Raw genomic sequence first — 19,723 nt, 5'->3', positions numbered from 1 at the left:
ATATTTGATCCCTAAAATATAATCTTATCTATATATTTTGGTCTCTAAAATCTTAATTTTTTTGTAGTGAAAGTCTTTAGATCTTCCAATGAAGCCTCAAAGATAGAGTGTGTTTTGAAAAGATGGTAAAAAATTGATTTTTTGTGTAAAAATAAAAAAATAAATACAGAGGTGATATGACATAAAAAAGCCAAAAATTTTTAAAAAACTAAAAAATCAATCTTCCCTAATTGCCCCAGAAGAGGCATTGGCTCACTATGCTAACGCCTCCATGTTTTATTGTGCTATGGTTATTTAAATAACGACAAATGCTAACAATTTGATTGTTCAGGAATATAGTCACTTGATGTTTTATATTAATATAATTAGTAGAGAATGTGTAATATTAATTATTTATGTTAGGTAATTGAGAAATATGAGAGATATAATGAATGGTAATGGGTGAGAGAGTATGACCACATAGTACTCCAAAATTGTATAATTTTCCACTAGCAAGTGTCTTTTAGGAAAGAAATTATCTTGTCTTTCAAAAATTTCAATTAGGTATGCTCTTTGAATTCTATTGATTGTTTTATGTAATACATAGGAGAAAAAATAAAAAATAATGGATATTTAACCAATAATTGTAATGGCATATCATGTAGGATATGGGACAAACTTATGTGATAATTTTTCCCTTTAGGTATTGTTTAATATTGGGAAATATGTAAAAAGTACCTTGAAAATATGAAAAATTATTAAAAAGTATGGCTCACTTTGAGAACATAGCAAAAAGTTGCGTTTTAACTGCAAGGAGAATGCCTAAGGTTTAGCATTTTTGGCTACAATTGATTTGGGATTGTGGTTATAAGCCAACAGAGAAATCACGAAACTACCCTCCATGGGTGGAAAATGAGCCACGTGGGTGAATGTGTATTTTGTAAATTGGGTGGGGGTATTTTGGTCAATTGACATTCAGGCATGATGATGTAGCAACATAAACAAATATTAAGCAAAAACGTCACTGTCCCCTAATAGTGGATGAACAGTTTTTGCTTGTGCCACCAATACCACTACCGGTGTCTCCAATAACACTGTCCCCTAAAAAAATATTACAGAACCTCCTCTTCCTCTTCCTCTTCCTCCTTCTCCTTCTCCTTCTCCACAGATTTGGGATTGTTGGGTTCGAATCTCAAATCTATCGTAGGCGTAGCAATATGAGATCAAAGAGAGAAAGAGTGTTGGTGGAGACCGGCACGACAGTGTCGTTGCTTTGGCCGCGATAGAAGAGGGTGGTGGCAATGCAACTAATGACTATAGCGCTGCTTTTGGGAAAAGCAATAAGACGAAGTGGAGCCAATGGTGTTATCCATGGCGTCGACATCTAGTGATGAAGAGAGAGAAGATAAGACGAGAGAGAAGAGAAGAAGAGAGAGAAAGTGGCTTTGGGGAAATGTAAAAAAATAGTTTTTTTTTTTTTTTGTATGTTGTATATGTAGAAAGAAAATAGTGAAGGATAGTATGGGCATTTCACAGAATCATGTCCTTATAGACAGAGTAATTCAATGCCTGGACTTTTAGACCCAAAAAATTCAAAATTGGACTTATGGACTGAGCGTCCTAAAATAAAAAGATTTTAATTATTGAATTGATTTAATTTTTTTCATAAATGACTCTATAAAATAAATTATCTTGATTATTAAAACAAAAGTAATACTATATTTCATTCATCGATCAAATCCTCTCAAATTTAAATTTAAGCTAGAGTTAATTAGGGGTGGGTGCGGGTCTTGCGGCCACATAATCTCCAATCCGCCATCTGTCCTCCAGATTGGCGGATTGAAGAAAATCAATCCGCATTCGTCTGGCAATTCGACGGATGTGGATTGAGCGGATTGGCGGATGGATGCAAATCAGTTTAGCAATTTAAAATTTTATAAAATTTCAACATAATTCAACTTGTCCACTTCCTAAAATATATATATATATATATATTACAGCCAATGACTTTAAAAAGTATTACAATCACTGCATGCATCATCATATATTACAATCACAACATGCCTCATCCACATAAAGTATTATATAAAGTATTACAATCTGTGGTTCTTAAAATATAAAAACAATACAAACCACAAAAACCATGAACTGAGCAGTGGTAGAGATTATATGCATCTGTATTATTATATCTGTATCTGTTTTTTGAAACAAAAACCAACCAACATATATCATCTTTTTTATTTATTATTTTTAGAATTAGATTTAAAAACCAAAAAATATAAATAAATAATACATTTATTTTTTTTCAATTCAAAAAAATGTATTCAAGTTGAAAACTCTTTTTCAACAGAATATATTCAACGGAATATTTAAATTCTTTTTCAATTGAAAACACAATCAGAATATCTAAACAAATTAAAAATACAAAGTCTTACAAATTACTAAGGGTGCTCGTGGTTTGGCGGTTCGGTTGCAGTCAAAGCAGCCTCAAATCTGCCATCCGTCCAAAACTAAGCGGATTGGAAAAATTCCGCAACTATCCGCTTGTCATCACACATTCATCCTGTTAGGTTTTATTTCTTGGCAATCCCGTTTGACAAAACTCCTTTGAGTTGTAATTTTATTCGCATTTTCCATTTTTGGCCTTCCCGCTCGAGCGGGGAAAGTGACGCTCGAGCGGGGATTAGAAGCTCTCAGCATCTCTGCAGTCGCCTGTAAAAATACTGGAATGTGTGATTTTACGCTCGAGCGGATGATCCTACGCTCGAGCGCATCTCAGTTTGTTCGCACGCAGTTTTTGGTCAGTCCGCTCGAGCGGGCTGTGTTGAGCTCGAGCGGAGATCGCGGGACAGATTCTATAAATTCGCGTGTTGGGTCAGATTTTAGGATAACTTCTCCAGATCTTCTTTTTGGTTTCTAGGGTTTATATCTGGGGATACTTTGTGAGTTTTCTTTGATGTTTTATTGAGTATTCAACTCATGTTCTAAAGAGAGTACATCAAAGGTTGTGTTTTGTTCTACAAAAGAGAGTGTTGTTCTTCAGTTGTGTATTCTGAAGAATTCGAGCCTGAAGCTGTGGTGGAATCCAGAGTGGCTCATCAGAAAGACAATTCCGTGGTGAAGATGGGGTTGGAAGAGGCACATAAAGGTTGGTTCAATTAGGCGTTGTGGATTCGCTAGGTAATTGAGAGTATACCTGTGTAATTCCTTTAATTCTTCTTAGTGGATTGTCTTGTGGCTGTTGCCCGTGGTTTTTTTATCACAGTTGGAGGTGTCCAATTGTGGTTTTTTCCACGTTAAAATCGTTGTGTCTCTGTCTTGATTGTTTGATTGGGATTGTTATATTCTGCTTAAAATTGATACATAATCACAAATCAACATCTAGAGGATTTCTAGATTTTTCAATTGGTATCAGAGCGGGTCATTCTATTTTAAAAAAAAAAAAAATATTTTCTTTTAGAACGAGATCTTGTTTGATTTGTGATAATGGATACAATTCGTGAAGGAAATTCTATGGTTCGACCACCCCTACTTGACGGATCCAATTATCCTTTTTGGAAAGCTCGGATGAGATCTTTTTTAAAATCTATTGATGAAAAAGTTTGGCAATCCGTCATGAATGGGTGGACTGAACCAACAATTACTGTTGATGGAGTTACAATCCCCAAACCAATTGATCAATGGGACACAACTGATTACCAAAATAGTAGCTGGAATAGTAAAGCTATCAATTCTCTCTTTTGCGCTGTCACACCTGAAGAATTTAGTCGTATTTGTAATTGTGAAGTCGCAAAAGAGGCTTGGGATATCTTACAAACTATTCATGAGGGCACTCCTTCTGTTAAACGCTCAAAACTTCAAAGGCTCACATCTAGTTTCGAAAACCTTTCAATGAAAGATAGTGAGACCTTTGATGAATTTTATGCGAAGTTGAGTGACATTGTAAATTCCAGCTTCAATTTAGGTGAAAAAATTCCAGAATCCAAAGTTGTGGGAAAAATTTTGAGATCCTTGCCCGATCGGTTCCAACCAAAAGTTACGGCTATTGAGGAGGCTCAAGATGTTGACAACCTCAAGCTGGATCAGTTGGTTGGAAACCTTCAAACTTATGAAGCACATAGGAATTTCAAAAAGAAACAAAAAGATATTGCTTTTAGTAGTGCTCATAAAGTTAGAGAGGATTCTGATGAGGATTGTGATATAGATTCCAAGATTATGGCTGCTTTTGTTAAACAATTTAAAAAATCCTTTTTGAAAAAGAATCCTAATCTTTTGGAATCTACTCATTCTCATAAATCTAAAGGCAAAGATAAACTCAAAATTAATTCTATAGCCAAGAAGGAGAAAGGAATGATACAAGGAAACTCTGAAAGACTCCAATGCTATGAATGCCAAGGATTTGGCCATTTTGCTCAAGAATGCCCCACTCGTTTGAAGAAGAAGAAAGCCCTTGCCATCACTTGGGATGATGAATCTGAATCTGATGAAGATGAAAGTGACAATGAAGGTCAAGGCGAAGAGGGTCATAAACAATTTCTTGCTTTCATGGCGGCTTCTGAAGCTGAAGGACAAACAGATTCTCCAAAGAGGTCAGTTGAGAATATCACTGATGATGAATCCTCGGAGAGCGATCATGAAGAGCTTGAGCAAGCTTATGAAAAGTTGTATAAAGAGTCTCTTAAGTTATTCAAATTGAATGACAAACTCACAAAGAAACTCAAAGCATGTGAAAGTGAGAATGTCAAACTTAAGGAGGAGATTTCCGAGGCCAGGACTAATGCCATCAAGGTAGCTGATGATCGACAAGTTCTTTGTGCAAAATTGTTGACTTGTGAGACAGAGAGGAATGAGCTGCTGCAAACCCACGCCATGTATGAAGAAAAGATTGAATCTCTCGAGATGTCACAAGTTGCTTTGGAAGAACTAATGATCAAGAAAGAGGAAGAGCTCAAGTGTGCTATGGCTACCATTGGTCTTTGGAACAGAGGATCAAAGACTTTGGAGGATATCATTGGGTCTCAACAAATGAGTTGTGACAAGAGTGGCATTGGCTTTGGTGGTAAGAAAGAGCAAAAACAGAGTGCTTCCATATCTCATGATACAAGAACTCAAGGAAAGGGAGGACAAAAGATTCAACAAAAGGATGGACTTCTCAAACTTCCTAGAGTTGGTAAGGTAAAAGAAAAGAAGGTACACCCTGTGTTTATTTGTCATCATTGTGGTATGCATGGTCATATTCGCCCTTATTGTTATAAGTTGCATGGGAGAGTGCCTCAAAAGGGTAGAAATTCGACTTACATGTCTAGGCGGAATACCAAGATTCATGCGGGTGTTCACTACACCACGACACTTACTAAGACCGCTAGACCTGATTTTGTTAAGACCAAAAAGATTTGGGTGAGAAAAGTTGACTTGTATTAATTTGTTTGGTCGTTTTAGTTTATAGGTTTTTGTGTGTTTTTTTTTGGGTCTTTTAATGTGTGCTTGTTTGTTTTTTGTCTTGCTTTGGTTAAGAAAAAAATTGAAAAAAAAAAAAAAAAAAAAAATCCAAAAAGATTTTCTTAGTATGGTTTTGCAAGCTTGAATTTTTTGAGTGGTCCTTGGTGCATATTGGAATTGATGAGAATATCCATTACTTGTTAATATATGTGTGCTTTCTGTGGTCATTACTCATTTTGGAGTGTGTGTTCTTTGATTAGTATGTCTCATTCTGTACACACTCTTGGATTAGCAAATTTTGGAGTCTTCCGCCTTAGTGATTATTTTTTCTCTATGGACTTCTGTCATTGTATCTTTTGCTTTTCTAGAGGAATTGACCTATACTAGCATATCATGGGTGATGTTGAGTCTCTTAACCCCCTACCATCCTTTTGCATCTCCATGGCTTTCCCCTTAATTCTTTGCAATCTAGCCATGAGGAAAAGGCTACCTCAGAGTCACCAACCAGGCCATCCTTATTATATCCATGCTTCTCTGGTTCGGTTTCCATACTCTTGAGCGTGTCAGCCACCAATGATTGTGCAAAAGAAAAAGAAAAAAAAGAAAAAGAAAAAGAAAAAGGAAAAGAAAAAAGAAAAATATGCACAAGAAAGAAAAGAAAAAAATGTGAAAAAGAAAAAAAAGGAAAAAGATTCATTGATTGAGGGGGAGCCTCCGCCTTTACTCACCAAATACCCCTTGATTCCTAGTGGTTTGACTTTCCTTTGTCGTGCTTAAGATTCTCTGGTCGGAGGTCCAGCTTTCATATCACTACTAGGATTGAATCTAGTGTTTGTCGAACTCCAAGAGTCACACACACACTTTTTATTATGGGATCTATGCTTTTCACACAATGCATCACTTTCTTGCATGAGGAATCTTCTACAGACTGTGCACATTGTGTTTTCTTGTAATGGTGCTTCTTGGATAATCTTATGTGTTTTAAGGTACTAATCTGAAATTCCTTGCTTGCTCCACCATATTTTTTTTTATCATTTTCTTCTTGTTCACTGTTTTCAGTGTTTGTGGTTGCTTTTAGTGAGGGGGAGTTTGGTTCATCTATTCATGAGGCTTGGTAAGGAAGTTTGGCTTCTCATTGCAAGAGTTGTTTAGCATGAACACTTTGATATGTTGGCTTTTGAGATTGGCTATATATTTTGCATGTTGCTATGCACTATTTGCCCTTCTTGTATGTTCCTGGTATTTACATCGTCTATCATTGCTGGTGTGGTTTATGATCTTGCTTTTGTTGTTTAAGAGTTGTTTTTCATGAGTCTTAGTTTTCATCTATTCATGTTTTCCATCTCATGTTACAAGTTAATCGTGTCATATGTCTATTGCTTTTTCATATACTCTTGTGGGACTAATAGTTTGTTTTGGAGATTGTGGCACTAATAGTTGTTTTGCAGATCATGACCTTGAGAAAGAAGTTGGCTTTTGTTGGCTGTAATGGGTTGGGGTGTTTAGGATTTTATTTGTTAGGTGTGTTTTGTCACGGCATTGCCAAAGGGGGAGATTGTTAGGTTTTATTTCTTGGCAATCCCGTTTGACAAAACTCCTTTGAGTTGTAATTTTATTCGCATTTTTATTTCAGTGAGGCTATGAGTGTTTAGATGCGAATCCAACCCGAATTGTGCCATTCAGAGAAGTTTGTGATGATAAAGCGTTCAAGATTGCCACTTCGCTGATTATGACGGGGATCGAGCTGCCCGGTCAGCTCGCGGGGGTCCAGGGGGCAGCGCCCCTTGGCGGGTCCGGGGCAGCGCCACGGCGGGGTCGAGGGGCAGCGCCCCCGAAGCAAAATGCAAAAATGCATTCAAAGTTGCCTGTCCGAGCATGTTATATTTTTCCAGTTTTTCCATTTTTGGCTTTCCCGCTCGAGCGGGGAAAGTGACGCTCGAGCGGGGATTGGAAGCTCTCAGCATCTCTGCAGTCGCCTGTAAAAATACTGGAATGTGTGATTTTACGCTCGAGCGGATGATCCTACGCTCGAGCGCATCTCAGTTTGTTCGCACGCAGTTTTTGGTCAGTCCGCTCGAGCGGGCTGTGTTGAGCTCGAGCGGAGATCGCGGGACAGATTCTATAAATTCGCGTGTTGGGTCAGATTTTAGGATAACTTCTCCAGATCTTCTTTTTGGTTTCTAGGGTTTATATCTGGGGATACTTTGTGAGTTTTCTTTGATGTTTTATTGAGTATTCAACTCATGTTCTAAAGAGAGTACATCAAAGGTTGTGTTTTGTTCTACAAAAGAGAGTGTTGTTCTTCAGTTGTGTATTCTGAAGAATTCGAGCCTGAAGCTGTGGTGGAATCCAGAGTGGCTCATCAGAAAGACAATTCCGTGGTGAAGATGGGGTTGGAAGAGGCACATAAAGGTTGGTTCAATTAGGCATTGTGGATTCGCTAGGTAATTGAGAGTATACCTGTGTAATTCCTTTAATTCTTCTTAGTGGATTGTCTTGTGGCTGTTGCCCGTGGTTTTTTGATCACAGTTGGAGGTGTCCAATTGTGGTTTTTTCCACGTTAAAATCGTTGTGTCTCTGTCTTGATTGTTTGATTGTTTGATTGGGATTGTTATATTCTGCTTAAAATTGATACATAATCACAAATCAACATCTAGAGGATTTCTAGATTTTTCACATCCAAAATGCGGCAAATCGGTTCGGTTCAATCAGTTTGGGCGGATCGATATATCCACTACTCATCCCTAGAAACAACCCATTACTTTATCAATAATATTAGAAATTCAGACTTATGAACTCATAATTTATCCATAAAAAAGAATTAATGATTCAAATTCATTTTGCTCATGACCCCATACTTCATCAATTTAATTTTCATCACACAAACATATTCAGAGTAAATTATGAATTAAAAAGGGTAGATTCATAGTATTTTTGTTATTCTATAGGGGTAATTACGCCCCAATGAAATTAAAAAAAACAATAATTATACATTCATAAAAAAATTATAATTATAATTATTAATATTTATAAAATTTGTCACTAATTTGTATTTTTTTTTTCAAAATTTCAGTTGTTCGATGTTTTTTGTATTTTATATGAATAAAGTTATACATACCAATTAGTATATCATTTAGTATACTAACGGATGATGTGACATAATTTTAAAATAATAATATCATAACACATATTAATACATTAATTAATATATCAATTGATAAGTATAATACCACTCACTTATATCTTGTAAAAGACTCAGGGTGGACCAATGTTTACAAATTCGGATTGGCCCGGTCGGTCGAACCAATTGAACCAGCAACCGGGACTTGTTTCGGTAAAAAAAAAACCTCTAAACCAGAACTAGGATAAAAATATTGTTCAAATTGTGAAATTAATTAAATAGATTTATGAAGAAATCAAAATTATATACCAAAAACATATACTGATAATTACAACTAAATTTCAACAGAAATACACAAAACAATAAAATGATAAAGAAACCAAACCGAAGCCTGCACGGTAGCAGTTTCCTTAAAACAGATTTCGCCGCCTCACGGGTCGAGTGCTTGAGGAATCCTAGCGTCTGTCTCCCAGGATACGATGGTCAAAAACCAGCTATGGCAGAAGCACTCTCTGTCTAGCTTAGCGAACAAAAATAGTGGCAGCACTCTCTCACAGTATGAACTTTCTAGCAAACTGACTAAAGAATGGAAGAAACAATTTCTGGGTTGGAGACTTGAAAGGAGGGTTTCAATTTATACATGAATAGGGGTGAGAGGAGAAGCCTCCAGCCTTTATGGCTGGTCACTAATGCACCATTAACCTCTGCAATAAAGGCAAGAGTTACAAACCCCATTAATGCACTATTAAACTCTGCAATAAAAGCAGAAGTTACAAACCCCATTAACTCTTTCTTAAAGCTAACTTCATGGGACAATTTCTCATTCAATTTCAATGGTTTTGGCTATACTATTTGTGGTGCAAAGATCTCATTGCAAAGTATCTAGACCCACTTGGACCCAACACAATAGATGGTTGGGACCCACTTTAATATTTAATTAAAGTCACCAAAAAACCATTTTTTCCAACAAAAAATAGGTGTAAAATGCAAAAATCGGATGGACCGCGTGTTGAGCCGGCAAAATCGGCAACTCAGACTTGGTTATTATGAACCGGTCGGGCTTGACTATAGTGTTTTTATTTGACAAATAGGTAATATTAATTTCTTTTAGTATAATATTTTTATTACGTTCATTATTATGATTGTATTTATAATACGGTGGGGTTACATGCACCAATTAGTGTACTAATTAGCGTACCAACACTAGTTATGAAATTATTATTGAATCGACTCATTAATCACATTACAAATACCAAAAATCTTAAATTATGTCACATCATCAATCAGTACCAACACTAGTTATGACATTATTATTGACTCGACTCAGTAATCACGTTACAAATACCAAAAATCTCTTAAATTATATCACATCATCAATTAGTACACTAGTTAGTATATTAATTGGTGCATATAGCATTATCCTTTATAATATGTTCTATTTTCTAACTTTGATATATGTGTAGATTATCCGGTGGTTTTTGCTGGTCAAAAGTGTTGTGCAACTTATTTAGAGAAATGTCTTCAACAAATAAAAATAAAGTATGTCACATTATTATTGCAAATTACAATTTCATTGTGAGTGATATTTGAAAATTCCATTATTTTGTTAAATTAAGGGGTTGTTTGGGATGTCCTAAATAAGTGCACTTTTTGTCTTTTTAGACTAAAAAGTTGAGGAAAAAAATATGAAAGTTTGGGTTAACTTTTTAACTTTTTACAAATAAATGTGTAATAAAATATTATTAGAACAACAGAAATGACTACTTTACCCTTCATACTATATTGGCAGGACGAAGAGAAAGTGACTTCCTTGTTTTCCGTGCATGTCAGCAGAGGTGGAACACGGACGCACAGTGTTCCACTTGTACGAAATATAACTTTTTTATTTTTTTTTCCTTATTTTGTTTGAGCTGTTATTGCAGGTCTGCTCTATATTTTTTGAAATTCATATCATAACATGTGAATAAAAAAAGATAAACCACGTAAATGCTCAGTCATGAAATTTTATTTTATTTTATTTTATTTTAAGTTTTTGTTTTTTTTTTCTAACCAATGGCTAGAAATAATTTTTTTATGCCGTGTTGAGAATAAATTATTATAAAAGATATTGCAAAAACTTCCCCCATGTTTATATATGTTAATTAGTGGACATACTTCCTTTAAAAATAAAATTTGTTAAAAATGTCTACGCTCCGAAAAATATGAAAGCATTAAAACCAAACGTGTTTACAAATATGAATCCCAGTTACAAATATTAACAACCTTCAACCAATATTCTTGTATTTCCAATTCACCCCTACTGGTGCGCTTGCCGTACGAGTTCATTCGTAATGTTCGCTCTTACAACGGCCATTGCAGGGTCGGAGTCCCCTTCCTCCATCACATTAGCAACCCGTGTGTATTCGCCGTGGTCGGGCATTTGGGGGGCCACGTAATCGTCACTGTCTGGGATAGCCATCATGACCTCATCAAGTTCGCTATGTCGGCATATGAAGTTATGTAATGCCATCGACACATGTACAAACGTAACCTGATTAGAAAAACTTAACTTCTGCATATTCCGCAATGCCCCCCACCTAGACTTCCAGGCACCGAATGTCCGCTCGATACAACAACGCAGTGACGAATGTGCCTTGTTGAACATTTCGAACTGATTCTGTGGTGTTCAATTTCGATGGGCATTTTGGTGATACCTATACCCCTTGTAGGGGGCTAGGTACCCTGTCTTGTTGCTGTAACCGCTATCCACCAAATAGTATTTTCCTGCAAAATTTGTTTCATTTCATTTTCAATTTGACAGTATTGTGTACCACTTAAATTATTCTTCAATTGACTTGTCTTGGTTTGTAATTTTTGTTTTTGTTAATAATAATAAATTTGTTGAATAATTTCATTACTAAATAATTTTTTTCCTAATTTTGTTTTCAATTACTCATTTTCCCAATTTCTTTTGTTCTCAAAAATTATATTCCCAATTATAGCATTGTTTGTGAATTATAATAATTAATTTTTTTATGACAATTACGTTTTCATTAGTAAAAATTGTTCTTATCCCAATTTTGTTTTCAATTACTATTTACCACTTAAATTATGTTTCAATTAACTTGTCTCAATTTTTTATTCGTCTAATAATGAATTATTCTTGTTAAGACCTTTTGTTTTCAATTACTCTTCTTCGCAATTACTTTTGTTGTGCAAAATTATATTTCCAATTACAGCATTTTGTGCGAATTATAATAATTAATTCTTTTTCAATTTATAAGAATAAAGAGCTGTCAATTATTTCGTTAGTAAATTTTTCTTTTTCCATTTTTGTTTTCAATTACTATTTCATTGTGAAGTTCTTTTGTTGTGAAAAATTATATTTCCAATTACAAAATTTTATTTCTAATTACTTTCTATTTCATTAACAGCATTTCTATTTCCATTTTTTTATTAATTTAAATTATAAATTGTTTCATTTCATTTTCATTTTCACATTCTTATTTACCACTTAATTATTTTTCAAAACTTTACATTTTCATTTGTTTCATTTTTTTAATTTGTTTGCAAAAATTTTGAACAATGGAAAATAAACTACATTAGACAACTGATTTTGTTAACAAAATAAAAAAAAAAAAAGACAATAATTTTCACAATTTTGTTTCCAAGAAAATACATTATTGAAAATATTTATATTTATATTTTCTACGTATTCATATTTCTATTTAATATTTTTTACCTGGTACGGGATGCGAAAGTGATGTTTCGGCTCGGTTGTCACGTAGTGCAAAACCCGGCTGTCGTGCATGCTCTCGTCCCAACCGGCAGAGACAAATGTGAAGCACAAATTAAAGTCGCGTACGACAATGATATTCTGTGTCGGCACGCCTTTCCGGCCATAGTATGATGTGGCGTACTCTTGCGAGACACGAGTCATCACTTGCGTCCCGTCCAATGCACCGATGCAGTCCTATGCAACACACCAATTTTTTACAAATTAACATAACTTAATCATGGTTTTTTTCGAAGCTTTAAAAAATTTGCACATTTATGGAAATTGTCACCTTGAATGGCCGGAACCGCTGCTGCGACCGTAAATGTGGATGGCCCCCCTTGTTGTACTTGTTCGAGCGTAAGACTCCTACTATGAACCGATGTAAATGGTATCATAACTTGGATTACCTCATGAAAATTGCATGACAATGTCTCCTTTGAGTGTTGGAACCGTTCTTGCAAATTTTTCCAAGATAGACCCTGCAATGCACAAATAAAAATAGCTACCTTCTCTTCCAGCGGAACGCCATGCTCCCGCTGCGCCAATGTCAACCCAAAACTATAAAGTGCGTCTCATAACAACAAGAACACTGGTTGTGACATACTAACAGCATCTTCAAACCGGCCCTGGTGGCCATTAAACAACTCAAACATCCATAAGCGCCCCGAAAGTATTGATGTATTTCGAGGGACTTTGTGATAATGGTTGTAATAATATCTTGCCGCACTACTCCGTGATCCTACCAAGTTGTGATTAGTTTCGACCACCATTTCCCTCGCAATTTCATCGATAGCTTCCCGGGATGTACCATGTTGCACGCGGTGACTCGGACCTGCGTCGTTCGCCATTTGGAAATGTAAGAACAAAAAATGTGAAAAACTTGAAAAACTTCCAAGGAAATAAACGAGTTTTGGGTAGATGGAGAGAGAGGGAGAGAGAGAAAACCACACTATCAACTAAGAAGGAAAAAAACACTGCAGAGGGGAAGAATATAATGGCCAAGGTTGTGGGGGCCATTTTGTTTCATGTGCGTAGCTTTTTGTGATGTAAGGGATTCAACAACTTGTCAAGGGTTCCTACATGTTTGATTCTCTTTTTTGTGGGAACCAAAAAAAACTTAATAATGTTCACAAAATTATATTTTGTGCAGCCATGATAATAAACTGGACAGCTTGTTCTGGTATGATTTTTGTGAAACAGTGTTCACACAATTTCATTTTGTTCTGTTGCATATTTGTTGTGTTCTCTATCTATTTTTCATATTTTATAGTCAACATTTTAATTTGTTAAAATAAAAAAAATAAAAAAATGTGTTCAGAATACAAAATTGCGCACAAAATAATTGTCAACAATAACATGTGGGCCAACAAATTTTTTAATACAAATATCATTATAATTTGATATTTTATACAATTTTTAGTTTTTATATTCAATTCCTTTTATACGTTGTAATTAACTGTTTCATTTTTTATATTCTAATTGTTTTCAAAAACTGTTCGAAGAACTGCTCTACAATTTGAACAAAATGACGGTTTCATTTTTTCAATTTCTTCATTTTATACACTAATAAATTTGGAGAACTGTTTAATATTTTCTCCTACTATTGGATATATCTTCATTCCACAAATTTTTTTACACAACAAAAATCATTTATGAACTGAGACATTTATGAACCGAGACATTTATGAACCGAGACAACCATTTATACACCAAATAAACAACAAACAAAAAATATAAGCAATTCATATTCATTTACACATGAAATAAAAACTGATTTTGCAAATGTAGAATAACAAAAGTTGTCCATCACATACAGGGTACGCACATATTGATTGAAAAAGGAATTTTTACACGTCCAGATTCCCATAATTGAAGTAGAGACATTGCAAGCAAGTTGTCAAACACAACAGTGTTCACGTGGCTGCTACAGTAATGTGAGGGATACATCCATTACATCACAAAGCAACCTGCCTAGTGAAAAAGCTTTGCTCTACAATTGTAGCACCTGTCCAAATTCTCACAAATAGACAATATTGAAGGAAGTTGACAAACACACAGCAAATCACGTAGTGCATAAAAAGTAATACAACATCCAACACATCACACACCGATTCTGTAATAAAAAAAGCCTACAGCCACTGTCGAATCTATTTGTAAGGGAAGGAAAAAAAATACACACACTCATGGGTTGTTGGCAGGGGAAAAGAAATGTAAAACAAACATAGGAGGTAGCAACATCACCGAAAACTAATGCAGGACAGTAATGAAACATAAAGCCTTTCCGGTGACTAAAGCCGTCAGAACCACCCAGTCATTCCGAGGCCGTGAGTTGGCACTGATGGGCCATCCATATTCTGGGACTTCTTCATTCGCAGCCAAGTAATGACTGTCGCGTTCGTCGGAATCTGCAACAATATTGCTTGATTTGCTGGATTGTTCATTAGTGTCAAACCAAAAACAATTAGTGGGTCTTGCAGGTCCACGTCTTGTAGGGAGTACAACCTTGCCATACACTTGCGAATGCAGTTCTATGTCAAATCTCCATACTAATGATGTACGCGGACTTCTCGTTGTTGTAATTTAACTGCAGACGCAAGGTTTTCCATGTTACTCGCCAAGAGCGATGCTCCCTCACTCTGCCTTTTTCTTTTTTTTTTTTTTCTGTTGTGGGTGTATTGTGCGACTGAATTTGCATTTGCTCCCGCCACTCGTAAGTGTGTCATTAGCGTGAATTGCCGATGACGCGGCATGTACAGTGACCGGGGTGTCCTCCTCTTGCGTAACAGTGTGGTGGACAGTGTGTTCCTGCTGCGCGGATGGCTGGAAAGGGGGCAAACCACTACTGTCCGTTCAGTCTTCTTTGTCTACCAGCAAAGGATTGTCCTCGGTGGCGATAGGTTCGAACGCTGCCCCTGGTGTCCATGCAAATTTCCCGGTTGCCGTTGCACCTTCGTACACCCTTCGCATGAGGTCCATATGCTCCAACGGTTTCGTTTTGAACTTCAGTACATTCTTGTCAATCTGGGAAAAACCAAAACACATAAACATAACTTAAAACAAAGAAGGAGGAGAAACACAACAACCATGATGCATGTTTATGTCATAGGTTTAGTCAGCTACAAATATTTTGGGTCACATGAGGAGGACATTATCAATATAGATAAGTAACACCTTATATTTTTGCTAGGTCTCTTACATGAATTCTTGCAGTGATGTGACTTGATTGCATTGCTAGATTATCTTCATTGATTTCGTATACTGTCCCTCTAATCAGTGCTATGCTATATCATACATATGACATTTGTAATTGTCATATGTAATTTGCTTATACTTTATCTTACCAGTCATCTATCATGACACAATTATCTAATATGGTTGCTTTTATTGACAGTTTCGAATAGTTCCATTGAAATTTTATGTTGCATAAAAAGTCTATTCCAATGTGCTTCGACCTAGTTGTAGAACGAGACATAGAACAAGTCCATTATATCATCTATTATGTCTTCAAAAGAGACTTTCTTAGTCCATTATCTGTGTTGTTGGATTTGATTAGTGTATTAGGCTTACCTGCAAAGATTGAGAATGTTGTATATTTTACAAATTTCTTGTATAAAAATGTGGTGGACCTCACATATCATTGTTTGTAGAATACATAGAGTTTATTCTGTAGAATGGCTCATAATGCAGCCGAAGGAAATGATCCAAAGTGAACACCTTCATGCTCAACTCAAGCTCAGGATGCTAAAAGATTTTGATTGGACTCTAGCTCATACCTATTATATGATAAAATGAACTCCAGCTAGTTTTATGACAGTCTGAGTCAGCTTACTTTTAGTCAAATTTTTTTTTTTTTGAATGTCTTACTAAGTAGTGATGTTTTTTTGTGGTGCGTGCATTTACTTGAGAAATTTTTTTCTTCGTCTACTGGTAAACATTGTTATAAAAAAAAAAAAGAAAATGTGCTATGGTAGGCGGATGAGTTTGCAAATGAGTTTTAAATCATCTCCATGACATAAACAATCAAGGTAAGATAACACAAAAACAATAGTGACATAATGTAAGGGTTTTGGGAAGGTTCTTAACATGTCAGGGAGGGAATGGAAACAAACAAATATGTGGGCGTTTTTTGTCAACTACGCAAATGAAATTAGTTTATTTGAAGACTGAATGCTAAGCCCAAAGCAATATGACGTAACAAATTGGTGTCTACGCATGCACTACTAGTACATGCCCATTCATATTCATAAGCATAAAACCCCAAGACATAACAGCATGAGACACAGAGATTTGATAATGAATCTTGCTTGGCCAACTTACCAAAGTATATAAGCAACCTGTTTGGAGTGAAAAATAGGTGTGCAGGTAACCACATAGGTTCAACGCCAGTCAAACACACAACAATGCAATTTGGAGTACGAAACGGCAGTGAAAGTCAAGTACTTGCCCACAGAAACTCACAAAACAGTTAAAAAAAATTCACAAAATAGTCATACATATGAAGGGAGACAGAGAGACGGATAGGCAACTTGGCAAGTATAACAACGGTAGTTGGGGTGAAAAGTAGGTGTCTAACCAGGTTTAGTTCTTGTTTTTGGTCACATTAAAATATTAATGAAGATTTTTTAAAAATATATATTGTAACATATGCATGACTATCACGTTGGATGGTACAAACAAGAATATGGAATTGTTACCTTTTCATAATGGGCCCACCAGTCGTCGGATGCTTGTATCAAACCAGTTACTTCATTGTAACTTATGCCGATTGGCCCATGCCTGCTGTCCATTAGACGTGACCACGACTGCCAATCCTTTTTCAGTAACGCATACTTGTTTTGCAGTTGCTTCACATCATGGACCTTATGTGTACGCTCCTCGAAGGCCTTGGCGACAGCCTTGTATCCGTGCATTGTCATTGTATGGAAGCTACCCTTGAAACCTGAGTCCAACTCTTTGATAACAAGTTGCAAGAACACGCGCACCGTGTCAGAGTCCCAATTTTCTTTGTGCAAATTTGCGGACTGCGGTTGAGACTGTTTACTACCACGCTTACGCAAATGTTTCGAAGGTGTCGACTACGATTGTGAGTGCTCCATTTCGGTACTACAATGCAACAATAATTGTGGCATATGTCAAAAAGCAACATTGTGACAACATGAAAATGGTAAATAACAATATTTATTTAAAAAATTGCCATCCATTTCCTTTTACTTAAAAAAATTACCAATGATATATTTGTCTGTTCGTAGTTAAAATTGCCATCCATTTCCTGTTACTTAAAAGCTACCTATCGCCCTATGTTAATGTCATACCCTCTCATACTAGAGCCAACTCCTCTCATACGCTAACGATGCCGGAAACAAGTAACCATTACTGACTCAAGAAATTTCCTTCAAATGTCAAATCTTCAACCTTAAACCTTCTACTGAATCACCAAATACACAGTGATGACGCCCCAATTTGCCCCAATTGTTTTGAAACACTAATCTCCAATTTGTTTTCTAGATGTTTTCAACAAGCAAAAAAGAAACAGACCCAAATGGTTGAAACATCAAGTGAGAATTTAAAGACCCAACAAACTCAAGCTTTGTGAAATATCCAAATCAAAATTCTGAACATTACAAGCATATCATCACATAACCAGGAGAAAAAAAAGAAAAAAAGAAAAAAAAATGTCAAAATAGAAAATATTTTCACAATGGGTATCTGAGAAAACAAAAACTTTATAGAACCTTAAATACCCAAAACCATCACACACCCAGAAGAAAAAATCTACAAATTTTTTGAAGGGCTTTGTGGGTAATCTTCACCGACCAAAACGAGAGAGACCCAGAAGGCTATATAGTATGATAGAGGGGTTAGGTTATGGGGCAACCATTAAAGACAAAGGAAAGTGGAGGAACAGAGGAGAGAGGAGAGAGTGATGAAGAAGGTAAAGAAAAGAAAAGGTTGGCAAGTGGAAGTGTGAGAGTGGAGAGAGTTATTAATTCGGGCGATTTGGAGGGCTCATTTTCGAGCTACATAGCGGGTTCTGAATAGGGAAATGTACAGAATTGGGTCAGGAAAAATCGAAGATTTTCTTTGCACCTACCAAATCGCTGAAAATGGGGAAATGTACAAAATTGGTTCACATGCCCAAAATCAGTGGCGTGGAAGAGATGTTACCTTGTTCTTTGGGGGATACGGGCCGAAGTAGTGTAGATCTGGTCGGCGGTGGTGCAGATCTGGATGAGGGATGGTCCTTCCTGTCGGTTACAATTTTCAAGTGATCGCGTCGAGGTCTGCCTTTGGCACGGCTGTGGCGGTGGTGCAAGGTGAAAGGTGTGACGGATCTCCGGCAGTGGGCGGTGTGTCTTTGATGGACTAGACTTTTTCAACCGACTGAGGGTTTTTGTCTTGTTTGTCGTTCTTGCAAATGGAGGTTAGACAAGGAAAGGGGCTTTCTGATAGCGTATATTTATGACATATTCGACTCAGATGCAGCAACAAAAAGGAAGGGTAGAAACGTAATTTTACCCTCTGCAGATTCAGACAGGGTTTTGCCGCCCAATGCATAGAGATAAGGTAACTTTTTGGCTTTTTATCTTTTTTAGTAGATCCCAAACCAGCCCTAAGTTTTTTTTTTCTTTTTACACTTATATTTTTTTAATATATTTATGATATAATTATAATGTTACGGTTCGACCACTTCGATCTGACAATTGAATTAGTAATCCCATCCACCGAATTTCTTTCGGTGGTGCTACATGCACCAATTAATGTACTAATTAGTGTACCAACACTAGTTATAACATTATCATTGACGCCACTCATTAATTACATTACAAATACAAAAAATCTCTTAAATTATGTCACATCATCAATTGGTACACTAATTAATACATATAAAATTATTCAATCTCTTTTTCAATTTACTTACCGATCCGATTTTCCAAACATTGGACTAGACGTGGTAACGATTTTTCAAACATTGGGCTAGACTTACTTACCAATCCAATTTCCCAAACATTGGGCTAGCGTGGTAACGATTTTCCAAACATTGGGCTAGACGTGGTAGCGAAGGTTCTGCATCCGCGTTGTCATTTTCCTATCTAGCCAGCCTTTCGAGTTTGGAGAGTCGACCGTTTCACGTTTTTCAAACGTTACTTTTCCAGCTGTCCATGTTCTTCGTCGGTCCACAAGCCTACACCCTCTCCGATATATATATCTCCCTCCTACCTCACTATCTTCCATCCTATTACAAGCATCATGTCACGACCCAAACCCGCCACTATGGGTTTAGCACCGTAACCAGCCAGTAATCCGTGATTACCGAAGGCCTGGTTAACAGTCAAACAATAATACAGAGTACAGGGGCATGGCGGAAGCCAAAACAGTAAATAGACAATGTCCAATGAGCTATGACAGTCTGTATGCAAAAAGACTTT

At 36.3% G+C, this 19,723-nt stretch overlaps 1 protein-coding gene across 1 annotated transcript; it reads right to left on the bottom strand.

Annotated features, from left to right (window-relative positions):
* Positions 1–15,146: 15,146 nt before the first annotated feature.
* LOC114301178 (uncharacterized) lies at positions 15,147–17,212 on the bottom strand. Its single transcript, XM_028246102.2, has 2 exons — positions 16,991–17,212; positions 15,147–15,317 (listed from the first exon to the last, which is right to left on the bottom strand). The coding sequence occupies exons 1-2, from the start codon at positions 17,210–17,212 to the stop codon at positions 15,147–15,149; spliced, it is 393 nt and encodes a 130-aa protein (XP_028101903.2).
* Positions 17,213–19,723: the final 2,511 nt, after the last annotated feature.

Source organism: Camellia sinensis, chromosome 2 (assembly GCF_055761805.1).
Source record: "Camellia sinensis isolate YWXY chromosome 2, ASM5576180v1, whole genome shotgun sequence".
Lineage (NCBI taxonomy): Eukaryota > Viridiplantae > Streptophyta > Magnoliopsida > Ericales > Theaceae > Camellia > Camellia sinensis.
The sequence above is the reverse complement of the archived record's forward strand: the minus strand, read 5'-3'. Positions and strand labels throughout refer to the sequence as shown.

Excerpts from the sequence above, each read along its gene's own strand:
- LOC114301178 (XM_028246102.2), bottom strand. The coding sequence starts at position 17,212 with ATGACAATGCACGGATACAAGGCTGTCGCCAAGGCCTTCGAGGAGCGT. Across the intron at positions 15,318-16,990 it reads GGTGGGCCCATTATGAAAAG|ATTGACAAGAATGTACTGAA; the intron begins GTAACAATTCCA and ends GGTTTTTCCCAG.